Source organism: Eptatretus burgeri, chromosome 13 (genome assembly GCF_056783735.1).
Source record: "Eptatretus burgeri isolate ZD-2024b chromosome 13, Ebu_testis_v1, whole genome shotgun sequence".
Lineage (NCBI taxonomy): Eukaryota > Metazoa > Chordata > Myxini > Myxiniformes > Myxinidae > Eptatretus > Eptatretus burgeri.
In genome coordinates, this window is record NC_140973.1 from 31,332,474 (window position 1) to 31,359,846 (window position 27,373).

Below are 27,373 nucleotides of genomic sequence, written 5' to 3' on the forward strand. Positions count from 1 at the left end.
TGACAGGTAGGTTCATACCAGGATCTAGTTCTATGCTTTTGAGCACCGTTGCGATGGACACCACTGTTGCCTAGCAACAGGACTTTGAAATTTTAGAAAAATCACCAAAAAATTGTTTTTTCGAAAATCAAAAATGGGCTTCCAGGCTTTTTATGCGCACTATAATCAACCTCTTTGTCAAAAAAATTCAGCCCTATCTGTCAAAAACTGTATGACTGGTACGCAATTATGTCGTGACCACCCATGTCGCCTACCGGCTTGTGTGGATGTATGCGAGTGGTTATGCAAGCATTCACAACTATCACACTTATGGTCCCATCCTTTCCAAATTCTCTGGGTGGTGTATTGGTAGAGTGTGCACACAAGCTGGTTGTGTGTTTTGTGAGGTAGCAAGTGTAGCTTGTCAGAGAGCATGCTTGGCACTGTGCGACGGTGTGCCTGTTTTGTGTGGTTGAGTGGCATACTGGTGTGGCATGGTAAGGTTTTGCATCATTTGCGCTTTCTCGTAGGTTGTTGACTCCAGTGCCTTCAGTGAGTATTCACACTCCTTGACTTTTTCACATTTTGTTGTTACAGCCTGAATTTAAAATGGATTAAATAAAAAAAACTGTCACTGATTGACACTAAATACCCCATAATGACAAAGTGAAAACTTGTTTTTAGAAATTTTCACAAATTAATTAAAAATAGGACCATGGGTCCTGAAGCTCACCTGAATCAGGAGCAACAGTCAATGATGTCATAGAATATTGACATTTAGTTCATGTGCAGAATCTGGTCGCGTGATCGGTTGAATGGAAGCCCTCTCGATGTTAATTACAGCAATACCTTTGGCTAGACGATACATGCAAACGGACAAGAGAGGTCCCTTTGATATTTTGGGGGCTATGATGTCACAACTTTGAAACAGCCATTGGAATACATTTGAGAAAGTGCATCACCAGACCGAAGACAAATGGGTACCACATGTACGTTTATTTATGTGAATATTAAAGTTGTTGCAGGTGAAACTAGAGGGGGAGCACTCGGTAGAGTGCAAAACCTCCGCCGTCAATACTGCTGGGTCACTTAAGTGAACCTGATATCCTATTCATTGAAGGTCAAAACGGATCAGACTCTACTGAACCACGATTGAATAAACTAAACTAGATCGATGCGCATGTAGAAATGCCAAAAAAATAAAATCGAAATTTTTTTGAAAAAAAAGTTGCAAAATTTCTAAAAAAATTTTCTCTAACAAATTTTTTTGGGGGGGTTGGAAATCACTTAAAACATGTAGAAATGGAAAAAAATTCAAATATTTTTGAAATAAAATCGAAATTTTTTTTTAAAAAAGTTGCAAAATTGTTTTTTTTTTCTCCAACAAATGTTTTTTTTTTGGTTGGAAATCACTTAAAACATGTAGAAATGAAAAAAAGAAATCGAAATTTTGTTGAAAAAAAAGTTGCAAAAATTTTTTTCTCCAACAATTTTTTTTTGGGGGGGGGGGGGGTTGGAAATCACTTAAAACATGTAGAAATGCAAAAAAAAAATTCTCTAATTATTTTTGGGGGGGACACGCAAGGCCAAAATCTAATGGCATGATCCTTGGACCATACCAACCCCCCCCCCCCACCAAGTTTCGTCGAAATCCGTCAAGGAGTTTTTCCGTAATACTGTTCACAAACAAACAACCAAACAAACAGAAAGGGGTGAAAACAGTAACCTCCATCCATCTTCGAAGATGGCGGAGGTTAAAAATGTGTACGTGACAGGTCATCACAGATATGCATGAGAAAGGGAAGAATTTTACAGGCCTACTTTGAGTTTAGGGTCCTGTAAGCAGAACACAAAGAAAGTTTCAACACCAATATGTAGGCTGATTAAATAGAAGATTAATTATTCCAAGTTTTCGATCAATGCTCATCGTTGGGTTTTTAAGTTTCATCGAAATTGTGTCATTTCAGAGAAGGGAGCAAATACCGATTGGGGGAGGGGCGCAAAAATCCCTCGTCGTCCCCCTTTTTTGATGCGGTCAATACACCTTCATTAGGGATCAAATATGAAGCTTGTGGCCAAGTTTCATCAAAATCGTGTGTTTGGTTAAAGTGATAATGACTGAAGTGTTTATGGACTGACTGACTCACTGGAATGACTCACTCATTCACTCACTTACAGGCACTGCTCGATCGCATAAGCTCACCTGACTAAAGTACAGGTGAGATAAAAATGAAAAGTTGAAATGGTTTGCATCAATAAGTATTCAACTCCTTTGCCATGACACTCCAAATTGAGCTCAGGTGCATCCAATTTCCTTTGATCATTCTTGAGATGAGTCAAGAACTTGATTGGAGTCCACCTGTGGCCAACGCAATTGATTGAACATGATTTAGAAAGAAACACACCTTTCAATATAAGGTCCCACAGTTGACAGTGCATGTCAGAGCAGAAACTCTACTATGAAGTCCAAGGAACTGTCCGTAGAACTCCGAGATAAAATTGTGAAGAGGTATAGATCTGGGAAAGGGTATAAAACAATTTTTCGAGTGTTAAAAGTTCCCAAAAGCACAGTGAGCTCCATCATTCGAAAATGGAAAGAATATGGAATGACCCAGACTCTTCCTAGAGCTGGCTGTCCGATGAAACTGAGCAACCGGGCAAGAAGGACCTTGGTCAGGGAAGTGACCAAGAACACAATGACCACTCTGACAGAACTACAGAGTTCCTTCGCTAAGATAGGAGAAACTGCTGGAAGGACAACAGTCTCTGCAGCATTTCACAAATCGAGGCTTTATGGGAGAGTGGCCAGACAGAAGCAACTCCTGAGAAAAAGGTAAATGACAGCACACCTGGAGTTTGCAAATGGGCACGTGAAAGACTCTGAGGCAAAAGTTTCTATGGTCTGTTAAGACAAAAATTTAATTCTTCCATACATGTTAGGCCCCGCCCAGTTTTACAGAGGAGAACATTGGATGAGATGCCTCGACCGAACCACCTCTTTCGGAATAACCTCCCTATCTTCTGCGGATAACATTGTACAACGCCTCCTTACCATATACCAATGCAAGATAAGAATTTCTGAAACTACACTTGAATCTGCAGGGTAAGGACTTGCACTGCTGACAGCATGTCAGCATGTCATTACGCGTTACGCCTATCCAAAACAATTATCTCTGCCATTCAAACCAGGCCTAAGCGACTTGGTGGGGGACGGACAGTGGAGTTTGAATTGGATGATGTGTGTTTTGGGAATGGGGTGAGGGGGTTGTAATCATAAAATGTGGGAATGGATGGGTTGACACGGGCTACTGGTGTAACCTGTGGCTCAAAAATGATTGGGATGTCGCCTCACGTACATTGCTCCAATGTTTCACTTCGGCCAAAGCACAGCCAACTGCACGATGCCAAACATTAGTGATTTCCATCACATTTCTTCACTCTCAAGAAGGAAATGAGATCATCAAAGATTAAAAAACAAAATTTCTATGCAACAATAAGATTGATTACTGCATTGAAATTACAGCCATACCAGTTGTCCGTTTGCAGACATATCCTCGTTTGAAGTCACACAACTCATCATGCCAGTGGATAATTGATTCATCGCTCATCAGGGCCACACAGTGACGCTGCAATAAGACATAATGAACCAATCACTGGAATAAAAAAAAGTTTTAAAAATTTTGTTTGATTAAGAACATAATGGCCAAACTGCCATCCAGCTATTAATCTTATGGAAACAAATGGTTCGCGAACAAGGTGGCAAATGAATAGAATTGAATCCTTTAGGTTAATCGTATATTAGCAAAATTCTGAAGATGCCAACTAAAATCACCTCAAAATCCAAATGTTGCTCTGAGAGATAAGGCCTCCCATAATCCCAGTGTGTGTAATTCACAGGTGTTCCATCACTCCACACAAAATTCCCTTCCTCGTTCAGGTCATTCAGCCCGAGCCAGGAAATGTGCTTATGTGGAAATAGTGTCAACAGGAACACTAAAAACGAGGGAGGGGGAGGGGAAAAAGACAAGCAGTGTGTTATAATTTCTTCTCCCTTCCAAAACATCCACAAACGACACAACTCTTTTAAACCATTACACAAACTTCAGGAGAGACAGCAACAGCCATTAAAAATTGAAATACTAAAACGAATCTGGCCTCGGAAGTAATAGTTTAGAATAGTTGTTTCATATGGGAATAGTTAACAATAGTTATTTCACAGCACATCTATAATCTACAATAATAATAAGTGAAGTGTGTGTGTGTGTGTGTGTGTGTGTGTGTGTGTGTGTGTGTGTGTGTGTGTGTGTGTGTGTGTGTGTGTCTCCATAATTCCAAAACCATGAAATAGAGCCACCTTAAGCTACGCATGCATACCAAGGGAACTCCAAGGGAAGGCATGAATGAAAACTGGGTGTTTGGGTAAATTAAAACCCCCTTTTGATGATAATTAACCGGATTATTAAATTAAAACCAAAAACAAGCCCACTCCATGTCAGCCAGCATTCACCTCGCAAGTGTCTTCATTTGCAATTTTGTTTTGGCCAAATCAAATATGTCTTGCCTTGGAACAGGTCATAATGATTTCTGTATGATTGGGCTTCATACCGACGAGCTCCGAATCGCTATACATACATCGCTAATCCATTGCCAAGCCAGCCGTTCATTATCAACCGATATTTGTCCACCATGGCGATACCGTCGACAGTGGTGTAATTGATTTTTGTCGTTTTGGAATAGACAATGTTATGGTGATAAAGTGAATGTAGTACATGATATATAAACGTGTGTTCCATTGTTTTAGTTAAGTCTCACAAAAGTATAAAAATGTAACCATCACCTCAGAGTTACAGTTCCAAAGTGGGTACACAGGGGTGGCAGTCACAGTGCACGTCATCATCCCTCAAGGGAATCTGTTTTAAAATTATAATTTTTTTAAAATTATGGTATGTGCTGTTTGAAAGTGACGGGTGGTATTGTTGTGGGCCGGGGTTCGGTGGCGATAAACGACCACGAGGTGGAGCAGTAGAATCGTCTCCCACCAAACACCCGGAATTTAGGTCGTGACTCTCGGACAACTCCGAAAGGTCACGGGTTCCTTAGCGGACCGTGGACGCCAATATTTCGACAACGTGGCGTATGGTTAATTGTCTCTATTTCCAATAAACCTAAATAACCACGCAGTCTCGCTGCCGGGAAAACCACACCCTCGGCCGACTTTGTCCGAACCGAGTCGCTGTTTCCGATTCGGATCGGGCGTAACCGAGCGGGAGTTACCAAAGCCGTGCCGGACCAAATGAACGATTTACGGCACCGACGGCCTCACTAATTCTCAATTCGCACCATGCTGGGTCAATGACAGAAAGCACAGAAAATGAGCTGGAACATTTAACACGGGGGTTTATTTATAAACAATAATCAGGGAGGGGAGAACACAAATAGCAGAGTTATCCGAATAAAAGAAATGCAGGCAATGTACAGTGAGCGAAAAGAACTTAACAGTTCTACTTAACCGACTGGCACCACACACACACACACACACACACACACACACACACACACACACACACACACACACACACACACACACACACACACACACACACACACACACACACACACACACACAAAGAAATGGTGGCCACGACTTTTATTTGGCCCTTTGGCTCGGGATGGAAAGGCGAGCTGAGGGCAGGGGCCTATTCTTAAACCTGTCCGCCTCGTGCGGTCTGGTCGAGCTTGTGCGGTGGCGAGACTCGAACCCGCCGCCACAACGCAGCACCAAGCACCAGGGACCAAGAACGACGCAACGTACGCCAGCCAGCACGGGAACGGACCAGACGAAACGAGCACTCGCGGGTAGACTAGAACACCAGCAGACAAGACGAAGCTTCTTCTCTTTCTCCCTTCCTTCATGACGGGGCGAACCTTCTCTTCTCCTCGACGGCTCGCCACCTACTCTTATCCTTCCCCTCCCCCGCGGGCTGAGGGAACCGGTCTGAGGGACTCGCCTCCGGATTGGACAAGGGGCGAACATCCGATCTGGCTGGCCGGGGCCGCCCCTGAGGTGGTCAGCCTCTTGATTGGACGAGGCATCTCGGGGAGTGTGTCGAGGCGTCTCGGAGGCCCGCCCCCCAAAGAGGCTCTGTAGTAGCTTTCGGCACGCTGGCCTCCCATTGGCTGGGGCACGTGCGTGATGCTCGCCCTTCGCTCATTGGCTGGAGGAAATGTTCCATGCCCTTCCTCGGGGCGGAGCCTCAATCTGAGGCGATGGAGGCTCCACCCATGCCTTCAGCCAAAAACACGTAGGCAATGGCGACCGGGTTGAGTGAGGGACGGTGCCGCTGTTGTTGTTGTTGTTGTTGTTGTAGTTTGCCAACCAATTGTAGTTTGTTGTAGTTTGTTTGTAGTTTGCCAATTTTGCTGACCTTGGAGGGATGACCGGCCAAGTTAACCCCACCTGGTATTAATTCAAGAGCTGAGTGGGATTTGAACTCAGGATCCCAGGATCCCAGGCCCACCACCCTAACCATTAAGCCAACACCAGGCATAATGGTCAAATGAACAGAGCAGAAAGAGGATGAGCAGGAGCAGCAGAGCAGCTTTTTCGGACACATGCACTGATACCGTCTGGGCCTGTCGCAGAAACAGAGTCGAGGTTTTCCAGAAATCTCTCCACCTTACCTTCTCAAGTGGGAAAGATGCAGTGTCGACGAGCAGTTGGGTATGAGAGGGTAGGGTATATGTAGGGAGTGAGGAATTGGGTACACAAGATTTAGAAGCCCACACAGAATCAAGGCATTCAGCCTTCTCACAAGCAGAGTCAGCTGTGGCACCATTTGAAGTGAGGGAAGGGATGGAGGGGGAGCGTACAGGCTTGAGAGTTAGCCTTCAGGTTGACAGGATGTTGTTTCTATATTTTCTGAGAGTGGACACAACCTTGTTCCAGGGTTTGTAGAATGATCTGAGGTTGCTTTCAGTCAGTTTTGCCTTCCAGGAAGAAGAAGGAAAGTCGTTTTAAGGCAACACAGGATTCTGTGTACCAGGAGCGAGACGATAGATAGGATAACTGCAGACAAGGTGGAATAATTATGTATAGAAGATAAAGTAAGCTTGTGTGGAAAGATTCACAGGCAGTATCAATATCAGGAGAAATGAAGGACTATTTTGACATGAGATGGTAGCTCGCAGTCTCTGCCTGTCAGCTTGAGTAAACTGCCAAATTCTATGACACTGAGCATCTCTCTGACAACAGCCAGATATATGTTAACTTTCACAAGCATATGATCAGATGAACCTTTTGAAGCAGAAGAGGAACAGGCGATATTAGTAGGAAAATTTATTAACAGAAGGGATGACGTGCCAATTGGGAGAAATCCACTTTGGAAAGTTCATTGATTGGGTGAGGCCCATGGAGTTACAGATGTCCTTTTCTGCAATGTCATGGCAAGGTTAAGAGGTACCAACATCCAGCAACTTGGCATGGTGACAGTTGAAATCACTGCATGTGAGGAAGAGACAGAGTTGGGATGAGTGGTAGTAAGATGGTCCATGTTGGCAGACAGAGATACAAATAGTCTTCCCTGTAAGGAGGATGGTACAGCACACAGACAAACAGGAGGTGGTTGTGGAAGGGAATGTGCAGCAACAGTCCTCCTGGGGTGTAGAAAGCTGGGGGAAGAGTATGGCATGGACAGTAGGAAATCTTAAATAATTTAAAGGGAAAAATATTGTTACAGATTCGCGCCCGCCGGCGTGCGAACGGCCACGTAACTCGAATCGCGGCACGTCGCCCACCGGACGGACAATCCAGTCGTGACCCTCTCGGACTAACGCCGGGAACCAGTCACGGGTGGACCTTTCAGTCTCACCGCGATCGAGCCAATCGGCCCCCGCGTGGGATAGGGTTGCTCGCCAAATTCGACCTACCTAAGTACCCACACGGAGGGTAGACCGGGCGATCGCACCTCGCCGCAGGTCGACTTCGGACACGGGCCACTTAAGCGACCCGTTCCGTACTATCGGGATAACCGAGCGGTGTTATCGTCGGCCTCGACGGTTTGATTAATTATCGGGCGTATTCAGCCCACTACCAACCCTTTACGTGAAGCAAGATGAGGATTCAATGAGAGAAATGACGAAGCGAAGCGGGAAACAGTTCAACATAAAGCACATTTATTCGCGATGAACGGAAAGCACACATATACAATTCCACCAAAAGCACATAGAAAAGAAGACAAAAAGCAAATGCGACAATGCAGATCTAATACCGATTACGCGAGCACACGGCAACACTTATACAATTTTACTTCACAGATGGCGCCGACAACACACATTCCCAAAGCAAAAGAAAAGAGAACCACCCTCCAGGATGAGGGGGTAGGCGGGCCTGGGGCCGAGACCGTGTCGGGCCTACCCGTCTGGTGATGAGACGTGGAGCGGCGGTGGTGCCTCAACTCCGCGGGCCTCGCGGACAGTGTCTGGTCGGGGTGGGAAGGGGGCCCCCTTGGTCGCACTATCTCAGCGCGGGGGAAACAGGAGGGGGTTGCTGATGCTCGGGGAAAGGAGGATTTTTACTCTGTCTCGGGTCCCGCGACGAGCGTCTCCACCTCGACCAGGTCGCGCCGTCGGCCTCCCTGGTGTGCAGCTCCCGGCACCGACGCGAGCACCCCCTCGTCTGCCTTCGCCGCCGCCACCTCTCCACAGCTCCGTCCTCTTCGCTCCGACTCCAACTCCGAACTCTTCCTCCTGCGAACTTCCCAACTGCACTCAACTCCAACGCACACGACGACCCTTTTCTGACGAACGCAGCCGCTTATATAAGCCCCGTGGCTTCGCCTTTGACCCCCTGCCTTCGACCTTTCACCTCGCTCCCCATTGGCCCGAGAAAAAGTGGGCGTGAATGCATTTTGATCCATGAATTTGCATATAGCGACCGCCCTCCAACGCCCTGGAGGCGGGGCCAAATCGCCCCTCGCTCACCGATTGGACGGAACAAAAGTGGGCGTGTGTCGTTTTTGATCCGTTTTTGGAGCGGAAAGTCCGTGGTTTTGTACACGCTGTTCGGCGCGCGCCCTGCACGAGTCCAATATCGGTACCCACAAGTGGCGCAAGAACGGTGGCGATGCGACGGTTGCGAGGTGTGACGGTAAAGGTCATGGGTGCTGTGGTGAAGCGGCGCCGCGGTGGGTGGTTGATGTTGTGATGACTGTTGAGACGCGGTTGGCAGTGGTAATCATGGCGGTTGGTCCAAAATAAAGATAGTAAAAGAAAAACGGCTATCCTGAAGAGTCGCAGCACGCATGAATGACATTTATTCCCTCTAGACAACGGGTTTGGGCCTAACTACACATATACTTACCGAGATATCTCACCTAAGGGACCTGAATGGTGGTTTGCGAATTTGGTAACCACAACAATATCAAACCGTAAAATATCACCCATTCAACTCTCAACCATGATCTTGACCTTCTGGCTTCCACACAGTTATCAACAAAGAAAAACATGGATATCTGAGTTCAGGGAGCAATACAGAGATAACCAGAGAGTTGGTGTCAAAGCCACCCGATGCTCGCCTATTTATACATTTATCGTTTTTAAAACACTAGTCTAATAATATTTTTATAAAGCATTGCAGTGAAGTCTGATCCAAATAATTTTAAAGCAAAATATGTATTTGTCTATTGTAATCAGTAAAAAAGTGTGGTAGATAAAAACATTAGAAAGGAAATAACTTGCACCAAAACTTTAACATTTTCACTCTCACGCCGGGGGTATCGCTATAGCTCTCTGTTCGTCAAACAGGCGAGCTAAAAACCAGTGTTTGACTGGTAAGAGAGATGGCAACTCCAACCTCCTTGCTTTTTCTTTAATGTGTGTGATGTTGAGATGCAACAGGAAAGAGGAATATGATCAACTAATTACTGTGCTGGAGTCAGTAGGATGTCTTTTGTCTCCAACCGTGACCTATAAGGAAGTAATATTTTCACTCAGATTGTATTCCTCTCCACTACGTTTGAGTAGTACCTTGCATGCAAAATCACAAATAATATTTACGAAAATAGATGGAAACATAGCAAGTAGAGGTATTCAAAGTACCAAATAACTAGATAACAAATCCCGCAGCGCACGACATTGCCGGGGTGCTTTCGACGCCCGGCGATGCCGCACTGAAGCACATGGAGACGGAATTGGGAGGGAGCGGTGCACTTCCTGAGGTGAATGTGTACAAATGATATTTATTCACTTTGTAGCACATGGAGACGGAATTGGGAACGGTGTACAATAATAGATTGATCAATTTATTAATTGCATCATTAAAATAAATAAATAATAATCGTAAAATAATTAATTTCTTAATAAATTGGTTAATAGCATGCCAAAACCACCACTGTTTCATCTGAATCTGTAAGTTTTTGAATTCAATGAATAACTAATGGATAATTGATTAATCAATAAATCAAAATAACCTTTTGATAACCAAATAACTTGTTCACTGTTATGTCCAAATGTGAGCTTCCAAGCTTAAAAGGTGCCTGAGATATTGCCCAGATGAGAGAGAGAATAAATAAGGAATGAATAAATAGATAATAATTAAGTAATGAATCAATTGATTGATTATTCAAAAAATAAAAAAAATATGTTTTTGCCAAAGCACATCTTCACTTTTGTCCCCCCAAATTTCAGCTTCCTCGCTCAAAGGGTGGCTGAGATATCACCCGGACAAATAAGAAAAACAAACAAGCCGGTAGGCGGCGATGGGTCGCCGAGCATGGAAACTATAAGATTTAGAGCAAAATGGATGTCATATAGCGGATAGGGAATCACCTTAAGATTATGCATATCAAATCTCATCCAGTTCCATCCACTGATAACTACTCGGTATCCATTTGAATAAAAGTACCAAAAATGCAGTTTGAAATCGGAAATCCCCAAAGTTCGAGGGGGTTCCGTGGGTGAACAAAGATCTAAATCGAAAATCCGGCTCGACCGTTTGTGTACAATGTATTCCAGACGATTAGTGTGAATTTTCATGACCATCCGACCATAACCCCAGGAGGAGTAGCATTTGGCGTGAAGGCACCTCCAGCTCTCACATGTTATCGATTTTTGCACATCGATCTCACATACCTTTGACCCCTGACCTAAGCGAAATCGGTCAATATGTCCTGAGGCAAAGTTGTAGTACTCATTGAGTACCATGAACCTGCAAAGTTTCAATTTTCGTCAATTTTCGCGCATACCCTAATTGTAGGGGGTGTTGCGGGTAAAATATTCCATATATCACAAAAACCGGAATATATTTGATAGAGCATCACCTGTAGATCATTCGTGCCAAATTTCATAATGCATAATGGCTTTCGGAATTGATTTCGCGTGAACGGTACCGATTTTGAAGGTTTTTTTGGTTGTTGCTAGGGAACCAAAGCGTCCCTAGCAACCATCACAGTTTCCAAAGCATTAGGTCATAAGATGTACCTACCACCCGAGTTTGGTCAAAATCGGCCCACGTTTACTACCAATTATGCTGATGACAAACGAACAAACATCCAAACAAACAGACAGAATTACTGACAATAAGGGTCACCTATTTCGGTGACCCAACAGACAGAGGTGAAAACAAAACCTCTTTCTCCTTCGGTGGTGGAGATAAAAACCGAATCTGAACCCTGGAAGTGTGATCCTGATTCTTTTTTTTATGTGAGGTTCTCGGCTCATGGAAAAACTGCACCACAAAAGGCAGCAGGTTTACAAACAACCAGAAGTGGGTGTGGAGGGGTGAGGACACAGCACAAAAATTAGTAAGAATGGACCACAGAATACCGAGATGAGAAAACTTCATGTGAGGAAGATATCGTGGATGTGTATGGGTGAGCGCATGATGTAATGATGGGTCGTGCATTTGAAACAGCCAAGTGAAGAGGATGAGACAATGGAGGAAGAGAAATGATTCCACAATTGGCAGAATATGGCAATGAATCTATGCAGGTAGGAAACATTGGGAGGGTGAGTATGTGTGAAGCTGGGAGTTCTCCCAGATTTGAAATATGATGTTTAATATGAGGAATTAAAAGCACTCACTCTGCTCATCCACATTTGCAATGGAAACGAGATCTCCTCCTTGAGCCTTGCATGAATCCCGTGCATTTTTCCAGCTCTTGCGGTCTGGCCTTTCCGTAACTGACAGATAGCACTGACACGGAAGGAAACAATTATGATGTGTGGGTTTGGGGTGGTCGGGGAGTGGGGAAGTGAGGATATGATAGAAAGGATTGAAGAAAAAAAAGTTGAAGTGAAGAATCACTTTAAAAATTCTAGTAGCCGGATCCAGATCCGGATCTTCACCAAAATCTAATCAGTTCGTCCATGTCGCACACGCAACCTGTCCACAAAATGTCATCTGGATCCATCCACAACTTTTTGAGATATCCTGTACACAGACAAACAAGCAAACAAACAAGAAGATGTCATGCAGAGCACGATACTTGCAAAATCTGAAAAAAACAAATTTGACCTCAAAAATAATTGGTGGTTGAATTCAATGACGAATACGCAACTCCTCTTCAAATGTCAAGTCAATAAAGTGAAAATTGTGGATTTTATAAATACATCCCGAATTGTTGACCTTGGGCCTATGTTGACCTTTTGGTCCATATTGACCTCAAAAACAATTGGCTGGTTAAATTCAGTGACTTGAAATATAAATCCTCTTCAAATTTCAAGTCAATCGGATTAAAATTGAGGACTTCAGAAAGCTCACCTAAATTGTTGACCTTTGGCCTATGTTGACCTTTTGGTCTATGTATACCTCAAAAACAATTGGCTAGTTGAATTCAGTGACCTGGAATATAAATTCTCTTCAAATTTCAAGTCAATCAGATGAAAATTGTCAATTTTATAAATTCGGCCTATGTTGACCTTTTGGCCTATGTGGAACCCCAAAAATAATTGGCTAGTTTAATTCAGTGACCTGATATGAAAATCCTCTTCAAATTTCAAGTCAATCAGATGAAAATTGAGGATTTCAGAAATCTCACAAAAGTTGTTGACCTTGGGCCAATGTTGACCTTTTGACCTCAAAAACAAAAGGCTTCTTCGTTATGACAAACTCTACTATGTGGTGAAGTTTTGTGAAGATCGGTTTAAAACTGTGACCTGTAGGCGACAGGCAGACAAACAGACAGACAGAATAACAAAATCGACTCACCAATATACTTAAAAAAAATCTTCGATTTTGCAAGTAACAAACAAACAGACAGAAAGGGGTGAAAACATATCCACCTTCACTTTTGGTGGTGGAGGTCATAAAAGTTAGATGGTGAAAGGACTCCAGCCTCCATATATATATATATATATATATATATATATATATATATATATATATATATATATATATATATATATATATATATATATATATATATATATATATATATATATATATATATATATATAATCGAGACCTTTAAATCATTGCTTTTGAAAATAGACTTGAGTTGGCTCTGTCGAAGACATCTGGGTCGGAGGCAAAGTTTACTCATTCTCACACGGCGGTTAATGCCGTGTCACATTTATCTGGTCGAAAGGGCTTTGCATTGGCTTGTTATAACGCCCAACCATAACCACACATACTGGTTTATGGACACTGAGGCAGAGGCAATGTGCTAGTGTTGCAGATGGCCATTGCTACTGATGGATCACGTCACTTCGGCTGTATGAGATGCGATTTGTGCCTCACTGCTCCATCAAGTTCGGTCTAAAACAGTATTAAATCGATTAGGTTTGCATGGTCACACATAAACTATTATGCTTTGTCGGTTTGTATGGTCACCAGTAACGATTGAGGGACAAAAGAGGGAAAACACATTTTTGTGCTTTTGATAGAACATTGGCACAATGGAAAAAATGGCTTACACCTGTCAAAGTTCCTTGTACTGTATATCCTTGCATTGTACTCCAGAATCAGCTTCTTAAATGTCTCAGAGTAACTGAAAACAAACGACACAACAACGCACCTTATTGTTGAAAAGGTCCCATTTCCATGGGCAGCCTCCCTGTGGTTCGTTCAAAGAAGGCTGGTTCGGAGTAAGTGCTATCTTGGGTTTATCGAAAATCTTTCGAACTTCACATCCGGCACTGCGCCTTTTCCCTGCTCACCCATTAATTTTACAGCAATAAGCAATGGAGGAAAACAAGTCAAACTAAATTAAAATATAATAGTTTAGCAACACCAATCTTGCTTTCAGTTATATCTACAATGTCAGCACCAAAATTTACAAAAGAGACATTAAAAAGGGAAACCTGAAAAAGTAAACAAAGTTGTTTTCATATTAAGATCAGTTCCTGAAAAGAGTCAAACATCATCAGGTTCGAGGTAAATGCACTGAGAATGTGGTAAAGGAGATTTCAGTTGAGATAAAGGATAAAGCAGGTCGTGCAAGAGTCAGAGAGACATGATATATCACCAAGGCCACTTTTCCATTCAATGCATAATTTGCAATTGATGTAAAACAAGAGGGACAAAAAATTGGGAGAGACTTCTTGCAATATGTCATGGTTGGAGCATCTGCCCTGAGTCTGGGAGTTCAGCGGTTTGAACCCCGCTCGAGTCATATGAATGACTTCAAAAATGGTATGTGCTGCTTCCTTGCTTGATGCTCAGCATTTAAAAAGATAGAGCATTGTCAAATAACCATAACTTGCGGCAATACTAGTGCAGGCTTTGATGGGCCTCATGGCCTCTGCCTGTGTTGAAGTTCCTTGGAAGGGAGGATTATCATGATTATCATTATCATTATTATTCGTCCCCATTGGACTTAGTCCGAAACGGGGGGCTTATGGATTTGGTCTCGATTTTCATGTCCGTGTGTGCATGTGTGCATATGCGCGTGTGCATCCGTAAACATATCTCGGACATGTACCGACTGATTTTATTCATACTTTGGTACAAAGACAACACATGATGGTAAACATATGCACGTCATTTTTTTTCGACATCAGATCCAAGATGGCCGACTGGCAGCCATTTTGGTTGTAAAAAAAACCCCCAAAACCAGTTGTCATACATGTCTTCAACCATTTCTCAGACATGCATTTACCGATATTGTTCAAACGTGGCAGACAGATAACAAATGATGGCTTGCATAAACGCTTCATTTTTTTTCGAGATCATATCTAAGATGACCGACTTGTGGCCATTTTAGTTGTAAATAAAAGCCGATGTTGAACATGTCCTCAACCATTTATCGGACATGCATTTACCGGTGTTGATGAAACTTGGCAGTCAGATAAGAAATGATGGCTTACATTAGCACGTCATTTTTTTTCGAGATCTTATCCAAGATGGCCAACTGGTGGCCATTTTGTTACTTAAAGATGTCCCCAACCATTTCTCCGACATTCATGGTCCAATTTTGTCCAAACTTGGCAGAACAGCAAAGACTACACTCTACAGTTGCAGCCATGTTCGTCGTGGATTAGTGGGTAATTGTATAGTTTGGAATGTATAGTCTTGGGTCTATTTCGATGAGTGGGGCGTTTTGCGGTGTTATAAATTTTGTTTTTTTAAGCTTGGGATTGGATTAGTCAGTGAGCAGTGCAGGTAAATGACAGTACAGTAGTTGAAAACATGGTCCGGAAGCAAGTCAATAGACAGCGAGTCAATTATGAAACAAGGAGAGTCGAAGAAGGTTCCAAATGATGTGATAAATGTTTGATGTGTGCAATATCAGGGACAGTGGAAACAGAGGGTCGTCTTTGCTGTTCCGCAGTGTGTATAAATGATACACCTAAGAAGTATTATAGGCAGGGTTAAGGAATGTAAAGCTACTTTGTAGGAGGCAATCAAGTGGAAACAAATGCGTCAATAAATGTTAGTTACATTTGTGAAGGGAGTGTGCAGAAGAGATTGGCAGTGGTGAAGGAGGGGTGAGTGTAGAAAGTAGTGATAGTGCAGTGAGTGCACCCATTGGAGAGGGGTGTGGTGAATGAAAGTCGTGGTGAAATTGTGGTGAGTGCAAGCTGTCAGGAGGACAGTTGGTAGTGAGTGTATCCAACAGAGGGAAGAATGAGATTTGAGAGCATGTGGAAGTTGGTTCCACATGTGGGGAAAAAATAGGAACGAATGAGTGGAAGTGAGCAGTTATTCTGAATTTAGGGACTTTCATTAGAAGGGGGTTGATGATGGACCACATGCACTTTGCAGAAACCTCGAGGGGGAGGGTGTGGGGAAGAGGGGCAAAGCATGGAAAGATCAGAGGGTGCAAGACCAGAAAGGAGGTCGAAGAAGACAGAGATCACAAACCTGTCTGCGATGGAAAGTGGATAGTCCAATGAACTCGGCTTCATTGCAGGACATCCAATAATCTTAAAGGCTTCCACAGCATCAAGCTGAGCAAGGTGTGATGCAGAGTCCACCAGCCCCAAGGGGAGAGCAGGACTCCATCAAGCTGCTAATGAAAGTCTTGTAGGTGGATTGGAGTTCAGCTGTGCCAAGGAAGGACTTTGCATGAAGAAGGATGCCCAGTTGGTGATGGCTTTAGAGGCTAACTTAGAAATATCATGGCTGATAGTGAGACCCAGCAGTTTGAGTGACTGAACTTCAAAAGGATTGTGAAGAAAGTAGATGGGAGAGTTCACCAGATGGTCCTTTCGGAGAGACAAAGAGTGAGAGAGCGAGATTTGTCAGGATTGAAAGACATATTCCAGATGTTTCACCAGCTTGTGATTCCATCAAGTTCTGTCGAGAGGGAACACGCTGCTGCCTGCAACAAAAATAAGGATGCCATGAATGAAGGATCTGAAGGATGAAGGATGTTATGGCAGAGGGTGGAATCATCAGCAAATATATAAAGAGGATTTTCCAGAATCAGTGAGATTGTTGATGAAGATCAGGAAAGGACTGGGCCGAGAACATTCTGTCGGGGTCTCCAAGCTTAACAGTGAGAGGAGATGAAAGGATTCCATTGAGAGTAGAGGAAGTCAGTAAGCCATGTGTGGAGTTGGCCTTGAGTTGGCCCTTTCGGAGAGACAAAGAGCGAGAGTTGGCCTCGAAAGCTCGAGACATGTCGAGAGAGATCGCCTTGATCTCATGTCTGACATTGGTGGCCTCCATCCATTGTTCGCAGAGCAGGAGCAGCATGTCCAAGGTAGAATGAACAGGTCTCAATCTGAATTGGTGATTGAGATGAGATCTTTGGAGAAAAGGAAGGCTTTCATGTAAACTGCGATGATGAATTTCATGACATTGCTGATGATTAGAAACAACCTAATAGGTCTGTATGAATAAGGGGATCAGTTTTTGCATCTTTTTATGTAGTACAGTGATGTTGGAGGAGACGTAGGGAAAATTATAGATTGAAAAAGGCAGAAAGAGCAGAGCAGGCTTTTAGGACATGTGAGCTGATGCCATCTGGCCAGGTTGCAGAATCAGTCGAGGGTTGCCAGAAACTTCTCCAAATTCTCAGGTGCAAACAACACAGAGTCCAGGAGCAGTTGAGTGAGGTTGGGTAGAGTGGGTATAGAGAGTTCACGTGTTCATGTTGGGGAATGGGGACACAAGATTTGGAAGCAAATACAGAAGTGAGGCATTCAGCCTTCTCATGAATGGAGTCGGCTGTGGTGCCATTTGAAGAAAGGGAAGGGATGGGGGCAGAGCATACACTGGAGACGGACTTAACAAAGTGCTACCGTGTTTTTGAGGGAGACAAGTTTAAAAGTTCAAACTTGAATTCCCAGACTGAGTTAATCTCAGGGCCAGTAAATATAGGATACCTAATGTGAGATGGCACCTTGCAGTCCCTGCCAATCTGCCTGAGTGAACCACCAGTCTCACCGGCACTGTGGCATCTCTCTGAGAATAGCCATATAGATGCTGAATCTCACAAGTATATGATCAGATGAACCAATTGGAGCAGAGGAAGAGCAGGAAATATTTGCAGGGAAGTTATGTCATGTTATCATCATCGAGTCAAGCAGGGAGGATTTGCCAATGATTGGAAAATCCTGGTCGGAAAGGGAGTGGATGAGAAGTCGTATCCAAAGGTACTTCTGGGGGGGGGGGGGGGGTGGGAGGTGTAAGATCAGTACACGTACAGTGAGAAATTGAGTTCTTCATGTAAAGTGCAACTTTGCTGCTGGGGCATGGTTATGGCCTATCAAATTAGAGGAGACAATAGCGAGGGAGACACAATAAGGAGTCAAGGACGTCCTGTGGGAGGAAGAATTCTGTTAAACAGATGTCCCGTTCATCAGCAACAGCCTAGATTGAGAGATCTGTCTGGTTGGAGTGGAGGATTCAGATGTTTGAGGTCCACACAGTTAGTGACAATGGAGTAGGCATTGGGAGAGTGCAGGATGGGGCAGAGGCTTTGTGGGGGCAGGGTGTGGGAAAAGCTTTCAGGGGTGGGGTGTGGTAGAAGTCTTGAAAGGGTGGGGTGAGGAGGGATGCAAAAAGAGGGGCCCTGAATCTTTGGGGGTGGGTTTGATGGGGGTTGCAGAAAGACAGGACATGAAGTGCAAGGAGGCTGAAGAGGGGGCACCCATAGAAGGGGTGGGGTTTGAATAACATGGGCTTGAAGGAGATGTGGGGGTGAGTACCAACACTGTACCCTCATTAACCCCACCGCAATCCCTCCTCCTCCCAAATTTCCAGTTTCCTATCCTTGGAGTTTCTTTTTGCATCCATCTTGTCCACCCCATACATCCTCTCCTGTCCCATTTCCTCACCACACCCATTGTTTGTCCAAGTCTCCCTCCATATCAGCCTTCAACTCCGCTGTTGGTGTTTCCCCTCTCTTTCCACTGTTTCTTTTGCATCCTGTTTTGCGTGTTTTGAGTCCTTTTTTTTTCTGTTACGTCCTAACTAATCCCTTCATGTGTACGAGCTCTTTCACAAACCTCGACAATGTATACAAACAAAAAAAAAAGTGTCCTTTTTTGTGACAAGCAAAGAATTGTTAGGTTGTCTGTGACGTCAAGTGCAGCATATAAGGAGGTGGGCACAGGGCATGGTGAGGTGAGGTTAATGGGATAAGAGGATGTGAAATGACAAAGTTCGGAAAAGTGTTTATTCCATTGACCTAGTGAACTTTGACTCACCATGAATATGGGCAGGACGGACCACCTTTGCTGCTTTTCTTCCATTCTCAATGACTCCAGCTGTTTCGATGACTTCCAACACACATAAAGCATTCAGTAAAGTTAGGATGATTTCTGTTTACGCAAACGCTGAATGGGAGGAGATAAGTTCAGGGGATTTCATCAGGAAGCACAACCCCACCAAAAATTAACTAGAAATCTGCTTTTAACACGAGATTAGTCAAGTACTCACCTCTTGATGCACGACAGATGTAGCCAGTCCTGTCTGTGCAGTCACGCTCTTTCCAGCTGAAATCTTTGGAGGAAATCTCTACGCAATGCTCACATGCTCCACTTGAGTATGTGCTGCACTCTTGCTTGTTTGAAGCCCAAAGACGATTGTAACTTGTTGAACTCCCATCCAACCAAGACAAACAACCTTGGAACATGAGCAATATAGAACAGAGGAATAAGTAAAGTTGATAAAACATGTATATTACCAGCGTCCTGCTATATCTGGTGCCCATATCCCATTTTATTGACCATCAAGACTGAACCAATATAAATATACAAATTTCGAATTTTTTGAAAGACAAGGCCATGGTAATAACAGGCCAAGAAGACAAAGAAGCCAGAGAAGCCATGTTAGCTTGCAGATTCGGTAGTGTTGTAAATCAGGCATGTTTTATGGAGGAAAAGTGCATTGTGCAAATCATAACAGGGAAGAAACATAAATGTGTTGAAAATGTGTTAATGAAACTCTTTACAAGTGAGCAATTAATTTGGCAAGATGTATCTGCAGCAAGGAAGGAAAATCTTCTTAGGCAAGGTTTTCATATTTATTTTGATGCTCCATACTCGTCACAGAGCATTTGTGCTGCCGAAGCAGTATTTTGGCAAGGGTGACACTGGGTGGTTTGACATTGCCTTCCCAGTGTTGTTTATCCACACACTATCCTTTAAATGCTGAACATTAAGCAAGCAAGCAGCACAGACCATTGTTTTTAGTCTTTGTTATGACTCATCTGGAGTTTGAACCACTGACCTCTCAGACTCGGAGCAGATTCTCTTACCATTATGCCACTGAGACTCACTGGACAGGGGTTAATCTTTACTATAATTCAGGGACTGGTGTGTGTGTGTGTGTGTGTGTGTGTGTGTGTGTGTGTGTGTGTGTGTGTGTGTGTGTGTGTGTGCGCGCGCGCGCACTTGTGTTTTTTCCAATGGTGTTTGGCGTGCTACTCTTCCTACATTTCTGGGCCAATTACATCCAGACTTGCGACATAGGATCAGCATGACCTCAATTAGTGCATACAGGTAATTTTATCTATGGCAGTGGTCTTAGGGGTGGGGGGGGAGAAAGGGGGAATGCAAATTTTCTATGTAAATGTGTATCATGTAGCGCCTCTCCTGGTGGGAGATAGTATTACAAGTCCCACCCTTTGCCCTTTTCAGTCATATACTGCACCTTTTCCCACATCCCCTGCAGTGAGCTGTTTTGAATTACATGTTTGAATAAGGATACCAACATAACCCCCCTGGCTGCTACCATAGTGAGCAGGTGCTTCTACCGAAGAATAATATTTCATTTTAACACCAAGCATAAGATAGATCTATGAAACAACTTGGGAATAGAAAACTACAAAGTTCTGTTTAAATCCTTTAACTTTTCTTTCTTTTAGCTTTTCCTTTAGTTATTTAATGGTCATGTGCAGTGTGTTCCAAAAAGACCTGGACAACATTGGTTGTTAATATATTTAGTACCACAAAAGAAACAATACCCTTTGTTTTACATGATAAAGAAACTCATAAACTTTTCTTTATTTTCAGGTCTGGTGGTTCAATGTGAAAGAGAATGGCGACTCCACAGGAGAGAGCTCAGTGCATTGAATGGTTCATCGAGACGATATCCGACACACAAGTTCATCGTAATTTCCGTACAAGGTATGGAAGGAATCTGCCGTTGCAGACGAGTGCCAGAGAGTGGGTCCGTTTTTCTTCGCGGAGGATGCAGTGACCTCAAAAATTTACATGAACATGTTGGAAGGATTCACCTTCCCACAGATTCAAGACCTGCAACCCGATAGAATTTTTCAACAGGATGGCGCTCCTCTTCATTGGGCTTTCATAGTTCGAGCCGTCCTGAATGAAACATTTCCATGTCACTGGATTGGCCGAGATGGACCAACCGCCTTGCCCCCACGATCACCAGACATAACCCCCTTGATTTTTTTTTCCTGTGGGGGTTTGTTAAATATGTTGTCTACAGCACTAAGATGGCAAATCTGCAGGATCTTCGTTCTCGGATCACAGCTGCATGCACACTCATGATGCTGAGAGAAACATGGCAACAACTCATGTAGTGCCTTGATGTCCTGCGTGTGACAAACGAAGCTCACGTTGAAGTGTAGTGATGGTGTGTACAAAACATTATGAGTTTCTGTATTATGTAAACCAAAGGGTATCATTGTATCAATTGTGGTTCTAAATATCTTAAAAACCAAAGTTGTCCGAGTCTTTTTGGAAAGCCCTGTATTTCAAAATGTTTTCCTCGGCATGATGAATAATCGAGCATTTGTAAATTCCCATGTGATGCCAAAATTGGTGTGATGCTGTGTGTGGTAAAACCATCAAGTTTATCTGAACTGCGTGTGGTACAACCATCAACTTTATCTGAGCTGTTAGAGCACGTTGTACATCGGAAGAATCAGTGACAAACAGCTTCAAAGAACGGGACCATATTCGAACCAAATACAATTGAAAGGACAAACCACGGCTTATTTATAATGTAGATGAGAAGGGCATCAATACAAAATTCAAGCTGCCTAATGTTGCTGCAGGTAGAGGATATCAACCACAAGCTGTCATGGCTGAAAGAAGCAAGACTGTTACCATTCGTAGAGTGGTTAATGCACAGGGAAAAAAAAATCAGATACCACCTTTCTTTGTTTTTCCTGGACAGTGAGTGAATGGTGCCAGACTTGATGCAGGGGAAAACTGTTGGTGCTGATCGATGAAATGAAAAAGGATAATCAAATTTCCAGGTTTTTAAAGACTGTATGCAGGACCATTTCATGGAATATGTACAATGTCAGGATGCTTCAGACACAATACTTGTCTTGTATGATGGTCACAGAAGTCACGTAGCTATTGACCTGATCAACTGGACCAAGGGAAACGATATTGTGCTGTTCCATTCTTCCTCCATACAGTTCCCATATCTTACAACCTTTGGATATCGGATGTTATGGAGCCCTTCAGCTGAAGTATAACCAGGAATGTTTGTATTTTGCACGTGTCAATCATCGTAGAATAACTAGGTATGACGTGTGTGGATTGGCTTGTAAAATATACACAGATGAGGCACAACAGGGTCGGCCTACAGGGTTGTTTCCATGTGGTATGATATGGAGACAAATTTCCATTTATCAAAGTCCTACTCCATATTGGATACACCTCTGTCGGCTTCTGTGAGGCTGAACGCTCATTTTATTGCCTGCGGAACCTGAAGACCTACCTAAGAGATTCAATGGGAGAAAGTCGGATGGCATCTGCCCTCAAGAACATACACCATAACCACATGACGTGTGTGACATTTTTATTCGCAAACACAAGCGCCATCTTTTCCAAAATAGCATAATTCCCGAGCAAAAAAATAATTCACATCCGCCATATCTGATTTCTTTTGTGGGGAGACTCCCTGCCCTAAGCTTCGGAACCTTGGCGCCTAGTGGTGCCGGGTTTCGCCCAGCACACAGATGGTCAACACCATCATTTCACACCACAGGTGTGCACAGGCCTTTATAATTAAGGATCGGCCAGGCAAGTTTGCCACTTTAGCCCATTAGTCATCACGAATCTGCTGAACTGTTGGGCCAGGGTAGAATGCAACGAACTGTAGAAAAATTCTAAGAAGGCAAGATATGCCGTTTCCGACAATCAATTTCTCCAAATTTCCAGAGGAAGGACCCCCAAACCCCCCTCCCCTGTTCAAAACTATGGCCTGGTGCACCCCCCAACCCCCCCCCCCATCTTGAAATTCCTGGATCCGCCCATGGCTGTCATCCCATGTGTTTCACAGGCAGGGTGATTCATCAATGTGTGCCATTTCTTGGATGGATGTTAAGCTGCTATCCCATCTGCCAGCATTAGTTGGTGGACTTTAAAGATTCCACAGTGTCCTTCATGAAGAACAGCTGAGCTATTGGGGGCACCCTGAACAAATTACAAATTCTTGCCTCAACCTTCGTCGAACGTCAAGCCTGGCTCACCGGTTCGTGAAAGACTTGGGTCAAGCTTTCACCAGCCAACCCAACAATGACGTGGGAATAATTGTGGCTGTTACACAATAAGGATATTAACAAACCGCCATCCGCATGGTGTGCACGTGCACGTGATCCCCTTCGCCCCAACCCCTCTTTTCCCTGGTTGCTCCCGTAGGGAGCGGGTGTACTCGTAGTACATACCAACTTCACAAAAAAAGTTTACACCACTGCCAGGGGCCGAGGAGTGAACCAAGTTTGGCTTGGCTTTAACATGTTCCTGACAGGGTGGGTGTGGTGTCAATCTCACACCATAAGAATTTAATGCTCATCATTTTTTCCCCCTTTAAGCAGTAAATGACAACTGATGTTTGAACTCCTAATCATTCACATCAATACCAATCTGAATCTTTTCACAGAGAATGCTTCAACATTGGGCACTTTATACATGAACATCGTACTTTTTCCTTATTTCCTCAATGTTTATGGGATGGTCGACGTGAATGTGATGTCAATTGCTCCCACAGGATGAAGTCAGGTTTAAGCTCATGTAACAGAATGGTGCCTGACTTGCCACAATCCCTGAAGTGACTGATTTTTGCCGCACTTTGTACAACTCAATTTTTAACTTGACATGTTCGTTTCTATTTATGATTGGAGAGATGAGGCTTAAAGGGTTCAGCAATCCTTTGACATCATTTGTCACAAGCTAATACATTGTGGTGAACCAAGTCCATCCATCCGTGGTAAGGAAAACATTTGTGATCAATAACTTATATAAATTAGCTTTTTCATGCATTGTTAGACAGAAAGCAGACACTCTCTCTGAAGCAGGAAACTAAAACATCCGAAAACACTGTCCCTATGTTGTTGTTGTTGTCACATGTACATCTCACTCACTGTGTAGATTCAATCCTTTCTTGCGCAAGTGGTAATTCGTACTGCCCTGCTTCACCTTGGTGTAATTATAAGGAACTTATGTCAAAGCTGCTAAATTAACTTTTCTCCAAAGAAGAACAAATGACATCATAAAGCAAAAAAAAAAAAGAAGCAAAAGTAGGTTGGTTATGAGAGGAAGTACGAGAGGAAGAGAAATCGGAAAAGGGATTGGCAGAGGAATAAGAGGGTGGAAAGGGAATCAAAAAGCTAAATAAACAGGGGGTACTGACCATCAGAATCAACGTGAAGACCAATCCAAAAACCCTCGGTTACATTTCGAAAGAATTTCATCTTCTCCTCCAATAAACGACTTTCAGTTCTGTTCTTCAAGCTGGTCAGCGAACCCTCTAGAATCAAGGTGTATTATATGAAGAGAACACCAGCACAAGGTGAAGATGTTATGTAAACTTTCATCAAAAATGTTCTCCAAGTACCCATTGCAATCAAGCAAGCCTTTGCATATCAAAGCCTTTCCTGCAGCCATTTTAGTACCATGGGTTTTTGGCTCATGTGGCTGACATCATACCGAGCTTGGAACAGGTGACTGCAGCTCCCATCCAGCTGAGTTTTGTGTCTGATTGAAACAAAAAGCAGGAGTCACCCAACTTCTCCCAAGATTTGCTAGTTGACGGGCAAGGCCCAAGGACACGGGTATCTGTAGGTGGTGGGTCTGCAGGAGAAAATGGAAGATAAAGTTTAGAATCCAGAAGCAAAGATTGGACAACATTGGTAAATCGGCAGATTAAATCTAGGTAGTTATGGCATCTTGTCACTTTTTCAAATATAAACCATTGTCCATCCACATAAAAAAGACCAATACCATTAAATTACTTCCACCCTCCCCACTTTCGAAAAATAGAGCCACCCTGTTTTCCCAGTTATTTCTACAATTTAACTCACTCTTTGTCTGCCTCCATAAGCATAATAAAAGCCATGTTTTGTACATATATTTGTGTACCATTCTCTATACAAAGTGTCGGTTCTGCTGAAGCAATTTAATTGGCAAGGGTTACAATCCCAGACAGATTGCCAACCTGAGGGTGGAGGGATTTGGAATTTGGTCAGGATGCTGTGATAGCTGCCCTTCTCTCAGTGAATGTCTACCAACTAATATATTTTAGCAGATGAGACACCCAGTTGCCCATCCATCTGAAGGATGGTACACACAAAGATGAGCTGTCATGTCTGCGATACACCAGGATGAGAGTTTATAGCACGGATGAGATTCAAAACTAGGCTAGACACCTCAAGGCTACACTGCAGCACGTTTCATGTCGGGTAAAAATACCGTAAGTCTTATTTATGTTGGGGGTGTATTCCAGGAAAACACGACGTTAGGCGAAACAATGTAAATCAACTCTATTTTATTAATGATTAAAAAATAAAAAATAAAAATTAGGATACGTTCCTGGTTGCATCCTTGAGTCAAAACTTGCAGAAAAAAAAATATGACACAAGTACCAAAAAAAGATATTATAACAAGTTGAAATGAATATGGCGGAGGAGATTGCTCATAGAGAAGTGTGTTTTCAGGGTTTTGCTGAGGTTTAACAAAGGAAAACACAATAAATGCACGTGACACAACTAGGTCTTCACCAATATGGCGTTGATTTTGACCCTGATGCTCGGGTATGTGGTAGAGAGTTAGGTATTGTGTGTCATTATGAATCCTGCCAAAAGTCGTTCAAATGAGTTGTTTTCTTTAAATTTTTCATTTTTTTCTATTTTCAAAACAACGTAATGAATCAATGCATCATAAATGGAATTATGTTCCTAAATTCGTTGACAATGTTCTCATGAAGCAATCTAAATAGAGGACTGACTGGAGAATGAAAAATAATTCAAATGCAATTAAAACAAGAAAAAGAGCAAGAGATTGCAGACCCTTGCCAGGACTTTTTTTGAGTGGTGTATATTTATAGGTTTTAGGGTAAATCCAATATGGCTGCCAAACCATGTAACCTATGACATCATATGTGTGAACCTCGTGTTCCTCATGGACAGGCGGTCATACGTGTAAAGTTTTGTCTCGATTTGGCCAGCCACTTCAGAGAAGAAGATTTTTGAAGGTTTAAAAAAAACAAACAAACCATGGCTGCGGAATCACGTGACCGATGACGTCATTATTTTTATTTCTGTGGACTACTTTATCCTTAGATGATCCTCAAAAATGTTCATACTAATTGGACGTGGCATTCTACATATGCAATTATGATGTCATAACGAGGGCACCTATGATGTCATAAAAAAAATCACAGTAATTTCCTATGAGGAGGACTTGTGATGTGCCAAGTTTCAAGTTTTTTCCTTTTTGCGGTTTCAGAGATACAGAGGTATAATTTTTCCGTTTTTTCAATATGGCTGCAACACCACGTGACCTATGACGTTATAATTATAATTAAAATATTCCACAGAAGGAGTCACACCAATGGTGAAAACTTCGTCTCAATCCGCTAAGTGCCTGCAGAGAAAAACACAAAAGTTCTGTGCGGACAAACAAACAGACAGACAAACAGACGAACAAACAAACAGACAGACAAACAGACGAACAAACAAATATACAAACAAGAAGACGTCATGCAGAGCATGACACTTGCAAAATCAATAAAACAAATTTGACCTCAAAAATAATTGGTGGTGGAATTCAATGACCAAATATGTTACTCCTCTTCAAATTTCAAGTCAATTGGATGAAAATTGAGGATTTTAGAAATCCGGTCTTTGTTGACCTTTTGGCCGATGTGGACCTACAAAATAATTGGTGGTTGAATTCAGTGACCTGAAATATATATCCTCTTCAAATTTCAAGTCAATTGGATGAAATTTCAAGTCAACGTGTGGCCCCAAATGGAGTTCTTTCATCCCCTCTTCCTCTCCAGGCTGAAGTTCCTCGAGGTAGCGTTCTGGGCCTGTTCTTTTTCTGGTTTTCATCAATGATCATTCAGATTCTCTGGAAAATCCTCTTTATCTCTTTGCTGATGACTCCACCCTCTGCCGTACCATCTGTCATCCCTCAGACCGGCAAGCAGCAGCTTCTTCGCTCACTGCAGATCTGGGTAAAACCACAAACTGGTCCAACACGTGGAACATGTCTTTCAATCTGGACAAATCTCACACTC

General features: G+C 43.0%; 1 protein-coding gene and 1 long non-coding RNA gene across 6 annotated transcripts in view; one reads left to right on the forward strand and one right to left on the reverse strand.

Moving 5' to 3' along the window:
• Positions 1-21,546, forward strand: part of LOC147014183 (uncharacterized) — a 60,936-nt gene extending 39,390 nt beyond the window's left edge. Inside the window, exon 3 of the long non-coding RNA XR_015050676.1 lies at positions 20,884-21,546. This is a non-coding gene — a long non-coding RNA (uncharacterized LOC147014183). The remainder of the gene's footprint in view (positions 1-20,883) is intronic.
• Positions 1-27,373, reverse strand: part of LOC147014182 (macrophage mannose receptor 1-like) — a 99,300-nt gene that overhangs the window by 40,051 nt on the left and 31,876 nt on the right. For all 5 annotated transcript variants that reach the window (XM_085851939.1, XM_085851936.1, XM_085851937.1 and 2 more), the window contains 8 exons: positions 24,781-24,924; positions 24,485-24,601; positions 19,307-19,492; positions 19,075-19,146; positions 13,992-14,125; positions 12,058-12,169; positions 3,812-3,972; positions 3,509-3,605 (listed from right to left, as the gene is read on the reverse strand). In XM_085851939.1, the coding sequence (XP_085708065.1) occupies positions 3,509-3,605; positions 3,812-3,972; positions 12,058-12,169; positions 13,992-14,125; positions 19,075-19,146; positions 19,307-19,492; positions 24,485-24,601; positions 24,781-24,924 (1,023 nt within the window). The remainder of the gene's footprint in view (positions 1-3,508; positions 3,606-3,811; positions 3,973-12,057; positions 12,170-13,991; positions 14,126-19,074; positions 19,147-19,306; positions 19,493-24,484; positions 24,602-24,780; positions 24,925-27,373) is intronic.